This window comes from Acipenser ruthenus, chromosome 3, assembly GCF_902713425.1.
Source record: "Acipenser ruthenus chromosome 3, fAciRut3.2 maternal haplotype, whole genome shotgun sequence".
NCBI classification, from domain to species: Eukaryota; Metazoa; Chordata; class Actinopteri; order Acipenseriformes; family Acipenseridae; genus Acipenser; species Acipenser ruthenus.
In genome coordinates, this window is record NC_081191.1 from 94536476 (window position 1) to 94553436 (window position 16961).

General features: G+C 38.9%; 1 protein-coding gene across 5 annotated transcripts in view; it reads left to right on the forward strand.

The window, feature by feature from the left end:
- LOC117394847 (dipeptidyl aminopeptidase-like protein 6) overlaps positions 1–16961 on the forward strand; it is a 261273-nt gene that overhangs the window by 216929 nt on the left and 27383 nt on the right. For all 5 annotated transcript variants that reach the window (XM_033993494.3, XM_033993496.3, XM_033993493.3 and 2 more), the window contains exon 9: positions 15659–15813. In XM_033993494.3, the coding sequence (XP_033849385.3) occupies positions 15659–15813 (155 nt within the window). The remainder of the gene's footprint in view (positions 1–15658; positions 15814–16961) is intronic.

Genomic DNA, 16961 nt, shown 5'->3' on the forward strand with positions numbered 1-16961 from the left:
CTCTGACGTGGGAACAAGGCCAAGCGACTCAACTATGCACGAAAACACAGGAACTGGGATGCAGAAAAATGGCAGCAGGTGCTCTGGACTGATGAGTCAAAATTTGAAATATTTGGCTGTAGCGAAGGCAGTTTGTTCGCCGAAGGGCTGGAGAGCGGTACACGAATGAGTGTCTGCAGGCAACAGTGAAGCATGGTGGAGGTTCCTTGCAAGTTTGGGGCTGCATTTCTGCAAATGGAGTTGGGGATTTGGTCAGAATTAATGGTCTCCTCAATGCTGAGAAGTACAGGCAGATACTTATCCATCATGCAATACCATCAGGGAGGCATCTGATTGGCGCCAAATGTATTCTGCAGCATGACAACGACCCCAAACATACAGCGAAAGTCATTAAGAACTATCTTTAGCGTAAAGAAGAACAAGGAATCCTGGAAGTGATGGTATGGCCCCACATAGCCCTGATCTCAACATCATTGAGTCTGTCTGGGATTACATGAAGAGAGAGAAGCAACTGAGGCTGCCTAAATCCACAGAAGAACTGATTTAGTTCTCCAAGATGTTTGGGCCAACCTACCTGCCGAGTTCCTTCAAAAACTGTGTGGAAGTGTACCTAGAAGAATTGATGCTGTTTTGAAGGCAAAGGGTGGTCACACCAAATATTGATTTGATGTAGATTTTTCTTTGCATTTTGTTAATTGATAAATATAAACTATTAACATGTCTATTTTTGAAAGCATTCTTACTTTACAGCATTTTTTCACACCTGCCTAAAACTTTTGCACAGTATTGTATATATACAGTATATATATATATATATATATATATATATATATATATATATATATATATATATATATATATATATATACATATATATATATATGACCTCCCTGAGCATTAGCACAATCATGGCAGCATTGACACATAGACGTGATCAGCCTCTGGATAGACTGCTGTGGGATGTTCTGCCACTCTTCCTGCGCAGCTGCAACCAGCTGGTGAAGGTTCTCTGGTCGCGGTTGCCATGGCAAGATCTCGACATTGTTTTCTTGAAGCCGTGCAATTGTAATCCTAGCACTGTATGGTCTTGCATTGTCCTGCTGGAAAATTGACACTTCCAGATTGGCTTGCAGGAACGGAAAAACTGTTGCCTCAAGGACTTCATAAATGTATCGCTGAGCAGTAAGGTTGCCCTCAATCTGCACCAACAGTGTTCTTGTGTCAAAGGTGATTCCTCCCCATATCATCACACTTGCACTGGTTGGCTTGAACAACACAACAGTCAGCATAACACTCACCACGACATCTCCATACACGTTGTCTTCCGTCACGTCTGTCAAGGGCAAAACGGTATTCATCGGTGAATAAAACACTCCACCACTCTCTCTGCCGCCACCTCAGATGTTCTCTGGCCCACAGAAGATGGTGATTTCATCTCTCAGTTGTCAACATGTTACCCCTGAATGGCATCCGAGCATGCAAATCATTTTCATGCAGACTGCGAGCTACCATCATTCTGCTGATGTGTGGGTTATTTCTTCCTGGAATTTCTCATGCTGTAGCCTCTGCAGTCTGAAAATGATTACACAGGTGGAGCAGTCAGATGTGACGGTCCTGGGCCGGTATAGTGACCCTCTGCCTTGCAGGACGTGGCCTGTCCCTCACAGAGCCGGTTTCCTGGTTCCTCCTGACAAGTCTGCTGATTATTGCAGCAGAACATGTCATTCTCTGGGCAACTTCTCTCACAGACAGGCCACCTTCAATCATGCTCTTCATTACTCAAGTGGGGCATGGTCATATCTTTCATTGTTCTTGCGTTAATTAAAATCATGTCTTTTTGAATGGCTACTTATACATATTCTTAATCCACTCATTTTGGCAATTTTAACTCAACTCAAATACCAAACACTGAGCACCTGTTGTTTTTATGAAATCACATGACTCGAGCTCAGCATTGTGTTATTGCAAGGAACAATACTCCTAGTAATACATATTTATTTATTGATTCATATTGTGTCTGTGGTCAACTCCGTCTTAGAGAACACTTCGGCTAAGAGAACTCTTGCTTCCCGAAAGTTGTTATTTTAGCCGGAGACTGCTGTGTGTGTGTGTCTATATTTTATATATATATATATATATATATATATATATATATATATATATATATATATATATATATACAGTCAAAGCTGTTACATCACTGGGGATTTAAAGATTGCCTTAGAAAGCGGATGTAAGCTGATGTTAGGCAAGCAACACATTTCATGAATGAGGGAAGGAGTGGATTTAGTGGATTTAGTCTTGATTTTAGCTATACTTCAGGTGGACTGAATTCAGCTAGAGGGAAAATCCTTAACAGTGTGCTATTTGCAGTGAACTGCTGACCTTGCAATAATGTACAATAAAAGTCACAAAATTGAAGTAAATGCTGTACTAGCTTAGCTGTACTTGATGCACTGAAGTGGAAGTGTGAGGATATAGAGATTAAGGGGCTATACAATGTGTGAATGCTGTACTAGTTTAGCTGTACTTGATGCACTCAAGTGGAAGTGTGAGGATATAGAGATTAATGGGCTATACAAGGATAGGCAGAGTATGTTCCTTTACATGTTAGAAAACAATTGGAATTCACTGCGAACACTTTCTTGATTTCAGTGTTTGTTTTGAGGATACCCTGTATGTGGTCTTACATTACCTTAGAGATGTTTTATACACAATCATGTGTCAGTTGACGGCTTTGCCTTTGTCTTCCAAACAGCTACTGAGTCGATCACGATCATCGTTTAAATACCGCTCATACTAAAAATGGTCTTGTTGTTTGCCTCTATCCCATCCTCTTTCATAACATTGTTGTCACAGAGGTGTGGGTGTATTATTATTATTATTATTATTATTATTATTATTATTTATTTCTTAGCAGACGCCCTTATCCAGGGCGACTTACAATCATAAGCAAATACATTAAGTATTACAATACAAGTAATACAATAAGAGCAAGAAATACAATAACTTTTGTTCAAGCAAAGTACAAGTGTGACAAACCACAATTCAATAATACAGCAGATAATAGTGATAGTTACATCAGGATATGATTAAATACAAAATACTACAGGTTAAACACTTGGCAGATTACAGTACTCTGAAGTACAGGATTAAATGCAGTAAAATAGGGGGCAGATAAGAGCAAAATAAAGCACATTTAAATGAAGGGTGATAGTGTCCCAGGATACAAACAGAGGAGTTCTACAGGTGCTGTTTGAAGAGGTTAGTCTTTAGGAGGCACCTGAATGTGGTCAGGGACTGGGCAGTCCTGACATCTGTAGGAAGGTCATTCCACCACTGCGGAGCAAGGGTGGAGAAGGAGCGGGCTCTGGAGGCAGGGGAGCGTAGCGGAGGTAGAGCTAGTCTTCTAGTGCAGGCGGAGCGGAGAGGTCGAGTGGGGGTATGGGGAGAGATGAGGGTCTGGAGGTAGCTGGGTGCAGTCTGGTCAAGGCATCTGTAGGCTAGTACAAGAGTCTTGAACTGGATGCGAGTGGTGATAGTGAGCCAGTAGAGTGAGCGGAGTAGTGGAGTAGTGGAGTAGCGTGGGCGAAGCGAGGCAGAGAGAACACCAGGCGGGCAGCAGAGTTCTGGATGAGCTGGAGCAGATGGGTGGCAGACGCAGGGAGGCCAGCCAGGAGGGAGTTGTAGTAAACAAGGTATTTTGAAGTGAACACCACAGGCGTGACTTTATTTGACTGGGTTTTCTTTCCAAATCTTCATACAGCAAACAAAGGTAGTTGCAAAAGAAGAACACAAATCTGATATATGAAAACAAAAGAGTTTAAACAAAAACAAAGTCACTGACTTTCACGTCAGCGTGAGCAGGCAGGCTTGATCCCGTAGTTACAAGCTCTTTGTCCAGCTTCAGCACCCGGACAGCTCCGCACTCTTTTAACAGTGTAGCTCGGACAGTGTCTCTTTCATGCATCCTCCCTGGTTGGCAACCACTTGCAAATGAAAGAGAAGTCTTTTTTATACAGGGTTTGGGCTGGGCAATTAATTAAGGTCACATTCTTGGAATTTTCACATGGATTCCCAGCCCCCAGTGCAGGGAGACAGACTCTACTGCCAATCCCCTGCCACAGTTGTGTTCTATGATTTCTGTCAGTGGGCTTTGGTTCTGCATTATTGCAACCCTTTCTAACAATTTATTTTGACTATGATCTGATATATAAAGCTAAATGTGCAACAGCCAGCTTGGCACAGAAAGCTGTCTGCAGCCCTAACATTGTGCAATGTGATTAGACAGTAAATTTACCACATCAGCGCACCATATGATTGCAGTGGTAAACTGTGCTTTATAACAAAACAACTGTAGAGGTGACAGGTTAGCGTCACGCCCCAGGCTAGCAACCTGCAGGAATTAGAACCAGAGACAGAAACTGTTAAATGAACACAAAAACACAAAACAGCAAAGACTGGTTCCCCAAACTCCTCCAACAAAGGATTTCTGGTTCCTTTTACACATGTGACCACTCCCCAATCAGCCTCAATGACCTAATTGGGGAGTGGCCACACCTGTGATTGCTGGCAGGGACAGATGTAATCCCATCCCTGCCACCCTTACATTTCCACACACACACACTGTTTACATCGCCCTGCCACTAGAAGTGCTGTATTTGTTCTTTGCCAGTATAATATGCTGATAACTGCAAAGCTGAGTGCACAGCTGGACAGGCTTATACTTTCTCCTTATGTACTGGAAGAGCCTGTCTCAGAAGTGAATAAACATTATTGTAAATACTTTGAACAAGACGGGCATTATATAACAAGACACACATCTAGATGTATATTACAGATGAAGTAAAATATGTGTCATATGGGAAACAAGCCAAAGAAGAAACAAAACACAGCAGTTCTGTCCCCAATACGACAAGAGCCACAGCAGCATCTCACCTGTGTATGTCCTCTGTCTGCTATACAGCAGATTCCCCATGTTGACAGAGATCAGTGAGGGTCACAATGAATGTTATCCACATTTGCTTTCTGCTCACAGTAAAATAAAGCGACTTTCTGGTGGAGTGTGCTTTCATATTAAAACTACTGTGTAAGCCAAGAAAATAAAATAAAAATAATCTGTGCACTCTATCATTTCTCTACTGAACTAATTTAATGGTTCATCTTGGCAAATCTATAAAGATCTTCATTGCAGTGGTATTCAGAATATTTCCTGTTTAAAGTTGGCCAGTTTAATATTCCATCTCCCCAAAAACTAAACATGTAATAATAATAATAATAATAATAATAATAATAATAATAATAATAATAATAATAATAATAATAACATGTAAAGAGTTTCTGGTAATGTATTATATTAACCAGTCTATCATTTCCAATAATAACCAGTGTTGTAAGATTGCTGACAATACACCCAGTGTTTCGCATTACAGAGAAATCACTTTATGTGCAATTGTGGGAAAGTCAATCATAATCTTTCTTTGGGTAGCAAGGGGAAGTAGTAGAATACAGTAGTACATTCAATTACTTTCAATTACATTCAATTAAGTAGTTAAAAACAACAGCAAAAAAAACACTACTGCCCTCTACAGATAACAGAAAACAAAAACCATGTAAATTTTGTATGAATTGCTGAGGATCTGTGGGAGTGCTAAGCACACTGTCATTGTTCTTGGTAGGAGCTGCTGTCACCACTATTATGAATCGTGACACAGACGGCTGACTAACAGCTGCTCCATTGCCTCCAGGTATCTGGAAGGATGCTTTCAGAAGATTATGAGAGGCAGTCAGTTCAAGTGGTGCGTGTGCGTGTGCGTGTGCGTGTGCGAGTGCATGTGCCTGTGTGTGCCTGTGTGTGGTCCAATTTGGTGCTGTTTCCAGCAGTAGAATTCTAAGCACATCACAGATAAATGTCAGTACTCATGAATGGTGCTGGATCGCCACACTGTTTAGTCTACCATGGGTTGGAATACTGTAGCAGAATACAGCAGCACTAATGCAAGCCTCTCAGGGAGACAGGAATCACTTAAGTCTCCTTGACCATCCAAACAATGCGAGTGCTAGTGCATTAGGGATGCACCGAGTCTAAGTGCATATATACAAAGAAGAAAATCCTACAGATAACTACTGAACACTTACTAGTGCTGAATTTAGAAACACTAAAAGAAAGTTCATACATTCCATTGTAAAACTTCTCGTTGAAACATTTGCCATTTAATTTATTATGTTTCTTTTAGTATTTCTAAACTGAAAAGTCCAGACAACAGATAAACCAGAAAAATAAATAAAACAATCATCATCATGCATATGGTACTAGTCAGGTAAGGTCAGAGTTATGGCAAATTAATCAGTATATATAAGTTTTGAGATGCATACATTATACAGCTGCCGTCTAGTGAGCCCACCTGCAACCTGTTATTACTACTTGTAAGGTATCATCAATCGACCCAATAACTGCATTGCAAAATAACCCTTTGGATAAAACGTACACTCTCCTTTTAGAATCATGATGATGGTGACGCGTGTCTTCTACAGTTGCTGTTAACATGCATTTCATTACAATAGCATGGCTCAGATGATTGTTTATTAGATTTCGATAATTCGTTCAGCCAATCAGGAGTATGCGCAGTAGTGGGGCAGCAGTGTGGAGTAGTGGTTAGGGCTCTGGACTCTTGACCGGAGGGTCGTGGGTTCAATCCCCGGTGGGGACACTGCTGCTGTACCCTTGAGCAAGGTACTTTACCTAGATTGCTCCAGTAAAAAAAAACAACTGTATAAATGGGTAATTGTATGTAAAAATAATGTGATATCTTGTAACAATTGTAAGTCGCCCTGGATAAGGGCGTCAGCTAAGAAATACATAATAATAATAATAATAATAGTGATGGCCAATCACTATTATTATATGTTTCCAGAGGCTTGCATTAGTCACCCATCTGCAATCAGGCATATTAGTGCAACCAGGCATATTAGTGCTACTGCATCAAAAGAGATCATCAGTCAACTCAATAGCTGTTTGGAGCACAAGGAAATGACACCTCCTGTAGCCTGCAGGCCCATTTAAAGAGTAAGTAGTGAGGTTCAGAAAAATATAGCGTAATACATCCCCATGTGTTGCTACAACTGTTTCAAAACCGCACCTGTAATTTTTCTTTTCATTGTTAACATCCTGACAACTTTTTTTAAATTTAAACTCTTTCAAAGCTCTTTTCAAAATGTGCTCTAGTGCACAGATGCTAGTGTACGGATTATTGCTCACATTGTCAAACAGCTCACACAGCAATAACAATCCATGATGTGGTACAGAACCGATAAAGTCACAACACTTGTTATGTATTTTTTTTAATGTAATCGCACTTCCTGCACGTGGGGATGTGTAACACTATAGTTTTCGGAACCCCTCTACTTGCTCTTTAAGGTGCACAGCATGTTGGCAGGGTCTATCGTCTGTGCCTTAGAGCGGCTTCCCCAAGGGTAGGGGAGGACCCTGCATGCTGAGTGGGCAGCACACCCTGATTCCATGCTGCAGTGAGAGTACTGGAAGGAGCATGTGTCATTCACTCAGTGATCCACATACTGGTAGAGCATGTGTCATTCACACAGTGATCCACATACTGATAGGAGCATGTGTCATTCACACAGTGATCCACATACTGATAGGAGCATGTGTCATTCACACAGTGATCCCCATACTGATAGGAGCATGTGTCATTCACTCAGTGATCCCCATACTGATAGGAGCATGTGTCATTCACACAGTGATCCACATACTGATAGGAGCATGTGTCATTCACACAGTGATCCACATACTGATAGGAGCATGTGTCATTCACACAGTGATCCCCATACTGATAGGAGCATGTGTCATTCACTCAGTGATCCCCATACTGATAGGAGCATGTGTCATTCACACAGTGATCCACATACTGATAGGAGCAGGTGTCATTCACACAGTGATACACATACTGATAGGAGCAGGTGTCATTCACACAGTGATCCACATACTGATAGGAGCATGTGTCATTCACACAGTGATCCACATACTGATAGGAGCATGTGTCATTCACACAGTGATCCCCATACTGATAGGAGCATGTGTCATTCACTCAGTGATCCCCATACTGATAGGAGCATGTGTCATTCACACAGTGATCCACATACTGATAGGAGCATGTGTCATTCACACAGTGATCCACATACTGATAGGAGCATGTGTCATTCACACAGTGATCCACATACTGATAGGAGCATGTGTCATTCACACAGTGATCTGTCCTCTAAATCACTGCAGGAAGAACGATTAAAAAAAAAAAAAACATAACAACAAGTGCTCTGGCTTTTCTGTTCCGTACCACATCATGGATTGTTATTGCTGTGTTACCCGTGTGACAATGTGGGCAATCATCCTTACACTATCATCAGTGCAGTAAAGTGGACATGTTGAAAGCAGCTTTGAAACAGACTTCAAAGTTATAAGTGTAAAAATTTGTCGGATGTTAACAATGAAAGAAAAAAAATGACATGTAAGTTATTTAAACAGTTGTATCAACACGTGGGGATGTATAATGCTATATTTTCCGGAACCCTGCCACTTACACTTTAATGGCTTCAGAGTATCTACAGCATCAGTGAATTAAAATAAATAAAAAAAAAAAATTAAAAAAAAATGTCCCAGTTTGTGACTCTGGAAAGCTGGTAACCCTAACTGTGATAAACAGTTGCCATTGTATGCCGTGCTAGCATTAACATGAAATAGAGTAATGACACTCAGTAATGACACTCAGTAATGACACTCAGTAATTCTAGTTTGTTTCTCATTTGGTACTTTTTAAAAGCTGCTGTAAAGTTAGCAGTACCATGATTCAAATAGAATCAGCGTTAGTTGCAGGACAGAGCAATTCAGTTATTGTTCTGGAGTAGTGTCTAATTTGTTTGACAGTATACTATTAAAATAATTGTTTTCCTCTCTAAAAATCAGTGTCTGTCTCCTGTTTTTTTCATAGGGCCCAGTGGTTTGCAGTACTAATATTAAAATAATGTTTTTAAAAGGTTATTTTAAATTAAAACTGCACCTGTCTGTGTGTTGTTGCCATCTTGTGGATGATTTTAGATACTACACCTTTAGACTGCAGAGATTGAGTACCATTCCTCTGTTTCAATGTGTGTTTTCCATCTATTCTACACTGAAACACTGCAGACTGTCACTAATCTGAACCAGTAGGGACCAGACCCTCTTCAGATCAGTGGTTTGTTCAGGATACTGATAGTAATCGGTACCATGCTAAAAATGCCTGTTCATTGTCTTAGGTTTGTGCTGCTTATATTTGATCATAAATCAGAAATTAAAAATACAGACAGCTGAATATTTTTTTTTGCACAGATTATATTTCAATCCAGACTGCCAGGGTTAGTATTATTGAGTCTGCTTTTGTTGTATTTCAAAATGTGCAGAGCACTGCAAAACTGTACCTTTTATTCACAATAAAAGGATTCATTACTTAAGTTTCAGCTGAGGCGTAATATATAAAAACTGTTCCCCTGCTGGCCTTGTATTTATTTTATATATCAGAAACATGCTGAAGTGTGAAATAACTTGAATTGTAAAGTATTAATCCTGGTACAGTAGGCTTATAGTGCACATGTAAGTGGATTTCAAATTCATATTGGTTGGAATTTATTTTCTTATGTTGACATCTACTTTTGTATGTATTTTAGTATGTACGATTGTAGGCTATAAATACATATGTTTGAAGTGTCCTCATTTGTGTTTATAGTTGTTAGTTATTATACATGTATACCATGTATGTAACACTCCATTCTATATTTATTAAGCTTTTTTAAAATTCTGATCGAACCCCCAACCCAATATACAATTTGTTTATAGTTAATTGTTCGGTGAATTCCTCTAATTATGCATTTTCTTATTACATACGTTAGACAAAATCCATGTCAATGATCTCAATCACATTTACAGTTGCCAAGTCCGCTATTATAAGCGAGATTAGGCTTGTCGCGGGTTGGAATTTGCATAAACACCCTTACTCTGACATGCTTTTTTTTCTCGTGAGACTTGGCAACACTGATCACATTAGGTATTCCATTCTTCATGTCCGTGGTGATATCTTTTGAAAGCAAGCCCCATATTTAACCACTAGACAAAATGTTTACAGAATACTTAACAACTGCTATTAGGACCATGCTGCATGATTTGTTTATTACTAATAGCATTATAATTAAACTACAACAAAGGGAAAACATGTTGTTGCTGACTTTGTAAGCATTTGGGCGACATAGTATAGGTTACCTTCATTATAAATAAAAAAACGTGATTTGGTATAATTTAATGATAAAGCTATTAATAATAAATGAATCATGATTATAGCAGCAGTTTTTAAGTATTCTGTAAATATTTTGTCTAATTATTAAAAAGTACAATGTGGGGCTGTCAGGTTTTGTTTTCAGAAAATATCGGCACAGACATTATATACAAACCAATGGAATGCCATGTGTGTGTGTGTATGTATGTATTATTATTATTTGTTTATTTAGCAGATGCCTTTATCCAAGGCGACTTACAGAGACTAGGGTGTGTGAACTATGCATCAGCTGCAGAGTCACTTACAACTACGTCTCACCCGAAAGACGGAGCACAAGGAGGTTAAGTGACTTGCTCAAGGTCACACAGCGAGTCAGTGGGATTTGAACCGGGGACCACCCTTTTCTTTATATATAATGTATGTATGTATTTATGTATGTGTGTGTGTTTAATAGAGAGAGAGAATACATGCATGTCTCCAGTCATACGTGGTTTTCACGATCACGTCACATTAAGTTCTAGCCAGAATTGTAGATATTTATTACTGCCATAGCTTTATCTTTTCACCTATTGATTTGCCCCATTGCCACTGTACTTTATGCATCCATGCATTCCTTCCTGCGATGTCATCAGGCAGTGTGTTCTGGGCTTAAGGTTACAAATTGTTAAAACAAGTGAACAAATCTCATTCATAACCACCAAAAGTATATAAAAGTCTAAAATATTTTCATAACTACAAATATTGAATTATCCAGGTAGTCCCTGTATCTTCAGCGTCACAGCCGTGGTCTGTTAAATTTCTGTTTCAAGGCGAGTTATAGTCTTTTGTGAATTAAAACCCTCCTTTTCCAAGTGAAAATTAACTCCTGATAAATTATGACAATTAACACGGATTTGCTTTTAAATTACCACGCAAACAAAAGAAATAGTCGCAAGAAGCACTGCTCTTAAAGATATTAACATTATTTCGTAAATCAACATAATTTCGGAAATCACATTAGCATGATTATTTAATAATGAGATATGCATAACGACCTTTTGAAAATGCCAAAATCAATGCGACATAACGATGTGTTAATTAACACTGGAGTTATCATTTAATGACTTTTGCAGTACATACCTAGCATGTTGCAAATTACAAGAAGCTGTGCTATACTGCTTTGGAGAGGAAGCAAATAAGGCAGATAATAAAGACCTTGTGCTTCTGCAGCACTGGGGAATCTTAATTATGTGATGTATTATTCAGCAGCACTACCCCCAGCGCTGTCCTTCAAGGAAAACACATTGAATGAAACTAATTTTCTGAGTCAAAGGAATTCCATTAGCTCTTGCATGTCTCTCTCTCTTTCGTTTCCGAATGTTATTTTAAAGATCTTACATCATATCCACACAGCAGCATATGCTGATTAAAGGTAGCAGCTTTGTAATAATGCTTTAAGTTCTTTGTTTTCTTACATAACTGGTTCTGGTTTAAAACAGGAAATTAAATTTAAAAAAGCCTTTTGCTGCAGGGCTTTGTATATCAAGCCCAAAGGAAAAAAATGTTTTGCTGGCTCTGAAACTCAAGGAAATGACATCATTACACTAAATGTTTCCTCTTTTGTGCAGGCAGGTAATTGAGATTGGTTGGCTGATGCTTGCACTTTAATAAACATCTTTATTTTATTATCTTCTGTGGTCAATATTAAGTTAGTTGTCCTTTATTCAAAAGGCAAGGTTATTTCCCAATACCTGTTATTGACTCTGGGATGCAGTGTTTGTCTTGTGGTGTTAAGAGGAAAGTCGAAGCATCTGGATGTGTAGTCAATAGGCTTTGCCGTTTTGCTCTTGTGAATTGCCTGCTCAGTAATGTGCCGTCATGTAAGCCTTGAAAATACACATTGAATCCAAAATTAGGAAAAGTATACAGTACATCTTGTTGTGGCACCAGCAGCTACAATACAAGCAAGGATGCCTGCTGTGTATAAATAACAGTTTTTTAATGCTTTAACTGGAAAAAGGGGATTGCAATTTTTGTTTTCACCAGTAGAAGAAATATGGCATTAACAGCAATATGGATTATAGAAATTACATTTAGATGTGCATATTTTGGCTGATCACATGTTTAAGCATGCCAGTTTCAGTGATTAATTAATTTAAAAAATACTAATAGGCTGTGTTTATATTGTCAAGAGTTGCTGTATCGCCTGTATGTTACATTGATATCATTAGCATGCCCAGTCTTTGTATAAGAGTCTTTGCATAATGTATAAGAGACATGCTATTGGCACGAATGGCACTGCGTCTATCAGTTCACTAGCCTAGAAGAATGGCTGTGTGAGGATGTCTTGAGTACAGCAGGGCTTGACCTTGGTGTCTCCCCCTCTGTGCCCTGGATGAGGTGAGACCTCCAAGGCATGGTGGCTAATGTCGCCAGCCTCCTGAGAGAGACACCATTGCAGAAGTGGCAGAGGGGAGCATGGAGTCCTCCTAAGATTCTAACTGGAATGTTTTAGTGTTAAGCTGAGGGAACACAAAGCCACTTTGTGTCTTGGAACTTGGTTTCAGGAGACTAGTTACAGACCACTGCATGGCACACCAGGGTAGTCTTGTTTTTGTACAGCACAGTTGCCTCAAACTAGGTCTCATGGTCTCCTGGAACCAGGCTTCAAGCCACTGTACCTGAAAAAGTGGCTTTGTGTTCCCTCAGTTTTTGACACACCTAAGGAACCAGCTGTCTCAACATGCTTACATTTGAATGTGATCTTTGCACACAATAGACCTGTGCAATATGGAATTAAGTTAACTTTAGCTGACTGAAACCTGGTTCCAAGAGACCAGGAGACCTAGTTTGAGGCAACTTCGCTGTATCAAACCCCAAGTCTCAGATGGAGTGCCATGCAGTGGTCTGAAACCTAGTCTCCAGAAACCAAGTTCCAAGCCACAAAATGGCTTTGTGTTCCCTCTGCTTAACACTCAAATGTAAACCATTTTTTTTATTATTAATTATTGAAATGATTATAAAAGGGAGCTTGGGCAGTTTTCTTGTCACTGTGATAATGTGGTTTTCTTTTTTATCAGGCTAATAAAATAATTTAGAGCAGAATAATAGTTATTTAAAAAATGCTAATTCTTAAAATAACTAATTTCTGCAAACTTTTAAGCTTACTGAATCTGCAACATTAGACTTTGTTCACTGTTTTCGTCTTGATGTTCTGAACGTTTTGTTCCAGTTATTAATGTTGTGCTCCAGCCCGAGCTCATGTAAAGAGGGTCGCCCAAGTCACCAAGCTGCTGCTTTCACCCAGAGCTGATAACTGCAGCAACCCTCAGCTGATCTCCAGACTCTTCGTCTTACATCAGTGTTCAGTGGATTTATTGAATTATTTCTACCTAATTGGATTTGCATTCAATAACCGGTCTTTGGCTATCTTTGCCATACATATTAAGATGACCAGTCTTCAGCGAGGCAATTGATCAACAGATATGTAAGATCTCAAAGGAAATTCAAACTTAATTTCAGATTAAGTGTGCATATTTTTAATTTAGTTTGATCATCTTATTCGATGAAGGAAGTTGCATGGAGGCAAATCTTTTTTTTTTTTTTTAATTATTTCTTGTATTAGTTAAAGGGGAAAAGCCATTGAGACCATCTAGGTTATTTCCTTTGTTTGTTTTGCATTGTCATTTCCACAAGCTAATGACGAATACATTTACTTATAGACTTAATGCAGTTGGGCACACTGGTGCCTGTACATCTTGACATAAGTGCACAATGCAGTATTCCATTCAAAAAGTAGCTAAATGGGAAGCTTTCTGAATGGCCTAGTACCATGTGTTTGGAAGTAGTAGTTGAGCTGCAGCAGCTGTCGAAGCAGGATGGAGCGAGAGAGGGACTAGGGCTGAAGTGTGAGGGACAGGTGGAGGCAGGGTTCATCTGTAAACAAATAGGTACGGGCTCTTATTAAGGAAGAGGGATAACATTTTTGTTTGTAGACCTAATGTACTAACCTTGATTTACAGTAGCTCCCATATATGCTTCAAAATCTGCTTGTTTATCAGGATTTCCTGCCTTATTGATGGTGTTGGATGCTGCATCCCCACCTTTCCCTAGCCATGTTTTAACATAATCTTCAGGTTTGAACAATACCAGCAGCAGAGCGACTAATCTGATGAACAGGAGTGACGACACTGTTGTTGTTAAAAGCGCTAGCTTTTTGGCATTTTGTAGTTTGGATTGCAAAAACAAATTGTAATTTTCTTACTTATAGTCGTCGGTTATCCTTGAATATATTGTTACAATACAGTTTCAGCATTCAGTTCGTTATGTATATTGAGTTCTTTTTTTTCATACGTTTCATCATTTGAAAGCTGTGTAATTCTCACCTTATGTACAGCATAGCCAAAGGATCCTGACTTTTAAAATAGATACCAATATCTCATAAACCATTTCAGATTCTGACTGGAAACAGCACCATCACCTTTATCTCAGCTTGTTGCCTCATTGTGGTCATGTGACTAGGCAGTTTATCAGATTATGAACCCACTGTTCTGTAGGGGACTGTGGTAACTTCATTATTTATTATAATGAATCAGATCATCGGAGACCTGTATTACCTTCTCCATTGAACATGCTGGACCCTTACACTATGAGACAACACTAAATGATCATTTTATTGCTACAGTTCCATACAAGCCTAAAGATACGATTGGATAGGAGTGGGGAGATTTTCCACGGTTATGTGTTGAGTAAGTAACTTGGTGCCATTGTTGTTTTGAAAGTGAAAGGTAATCAAATTAGTTGGAAACAGAACGTGGAAGAATGTGAAAATAGATCAAGATTACTTAAAGCATACATTCGGAAGCACAGGTAAATGGCCCTGCATGAAATGTCCACCGTCCACCCTGAAAGATTGTGTTGCCGTCTAATCTAGAGAATCATAGGATACAATTTGACACTCAAAGTATGACTTTTATTAAATTCTAGACTTGGCTTTAATTATGAAGCTTTATTAGAAATCCTGGAAAGCCACGATTAGTTTTAACAACACTGTTACCAGACAAATATGAAAATGTGCCGGATTTCTGCTGTGACAAAACACCCTCACATTAAATTCATTGAGGCCCTCTGTGTTTTCTTTCTATGAGAAGTGATTTATTATATTTCCAATTGATTGTAGACCCACATGCCAAACTAAACAAGCCAGTCAAATTTGGGGAAAGATAAACAAACAAAAAAAAACAGTACCGCTTAGAATTATGAGACTGACAAATTAGAAGCCAATTGTACTGTGAGTCATGTTAGAAAATGTAAATGATTACAAAGGCTTATCTTGTTTTGTATTTTTTATTATGTTTTTACAGAGGAGATTTTCCAAAGCCACATTGCTCATTGGTGGTCTCCTGATGGCGCCAGGTTAGCATACGCCACTATCAATGACACACAGGTGCCCACAATGGAGATTCCCATGTACACAGGTTCTGCATACCCTACTGGGAAAGAATACCACTACCCAAAGGTAAGAAGAGCAAACAACAGCTGTGTTTACTGTTTCATCCTCAAAGCTTTCATAAGGTTACCAAACTGCTGGCTTTTTCCAGATTTACCTTTGCCTGCTGGGCATGAATAGTAGGTGGAAAAATATATATATATATATATATATATATATATATATATATATATATATATATATATATATAAAATAATGTAATTGTATGTACAAATAATGTGATATCTTGTAAAAGATAAGGGCGTCTGCTAAGAAATTAATAATAATAATAATAATAATAATAATAATAATAATAATAATAATAATAATAATATATAATCTATCGCTTGTGTCTGATTAATTTGGTATGCAAATTCATCCCAGCACATATTCTGTATTATATGACAGCAACAGGTGGCAAGTTAGTTTCTGTAATGATAGGCAAGACTGCAAATCGGACACACTTTGAAAGAGGGCGAGCAGAAAGTGATTGGTCCTGTATATAAGGCTGTGTTCACACTGGGTCTGTTTAGAGGGTTTGGTCCGCACTCGGTACGGTTCGGTATGGTTTGTGTGAAGTGTGAACAACAAAGCCTGCTTGGGAAACAAACTATACCAGTTCACCTAAAGAGGTGGTCTCGGTCTGTTTGTCAAACAAACAGAGTCTGGTTCACTTGCTAAACCTCAATGTGAACAACTGCTGGACTCTGTCCTTTTCCACACAGGAAACAAACTATACAAGGTAGCCTGACTCGGAAGTAAACATTTCACACGTAGTTTAGTTCATACTCTGAGGAAACAAGTAGAGCAAAAAACAAAATGTCTCTGGGGAACTACATGGACAGTGAGAGAAACTGAAGCTGTGATAGAAATGTTAAGAACGCATTCAGTAGTGGTTGTGGACGGCGAGAATGTAATCTGTCGATTTCCTGAACTCTCCTCCAGTGTTCATCATTGCTTTCTTCCACAGCAATATGTAACAATCCAAAATATCCTGTTAAAAACCACAGCAATACGTCAATAGCTGCCATCGCTCAAGATACCAAGATACCTTGCAGGATATTGTAAACATCCGGTTCACAGACTATAGAAATAAACCGAGTGCACTTGCAAACTGCGTTGGGAACACAAACGAACTAGGACCTGAAAAGAACAGAAAAGGACAAAAAAATACAAAA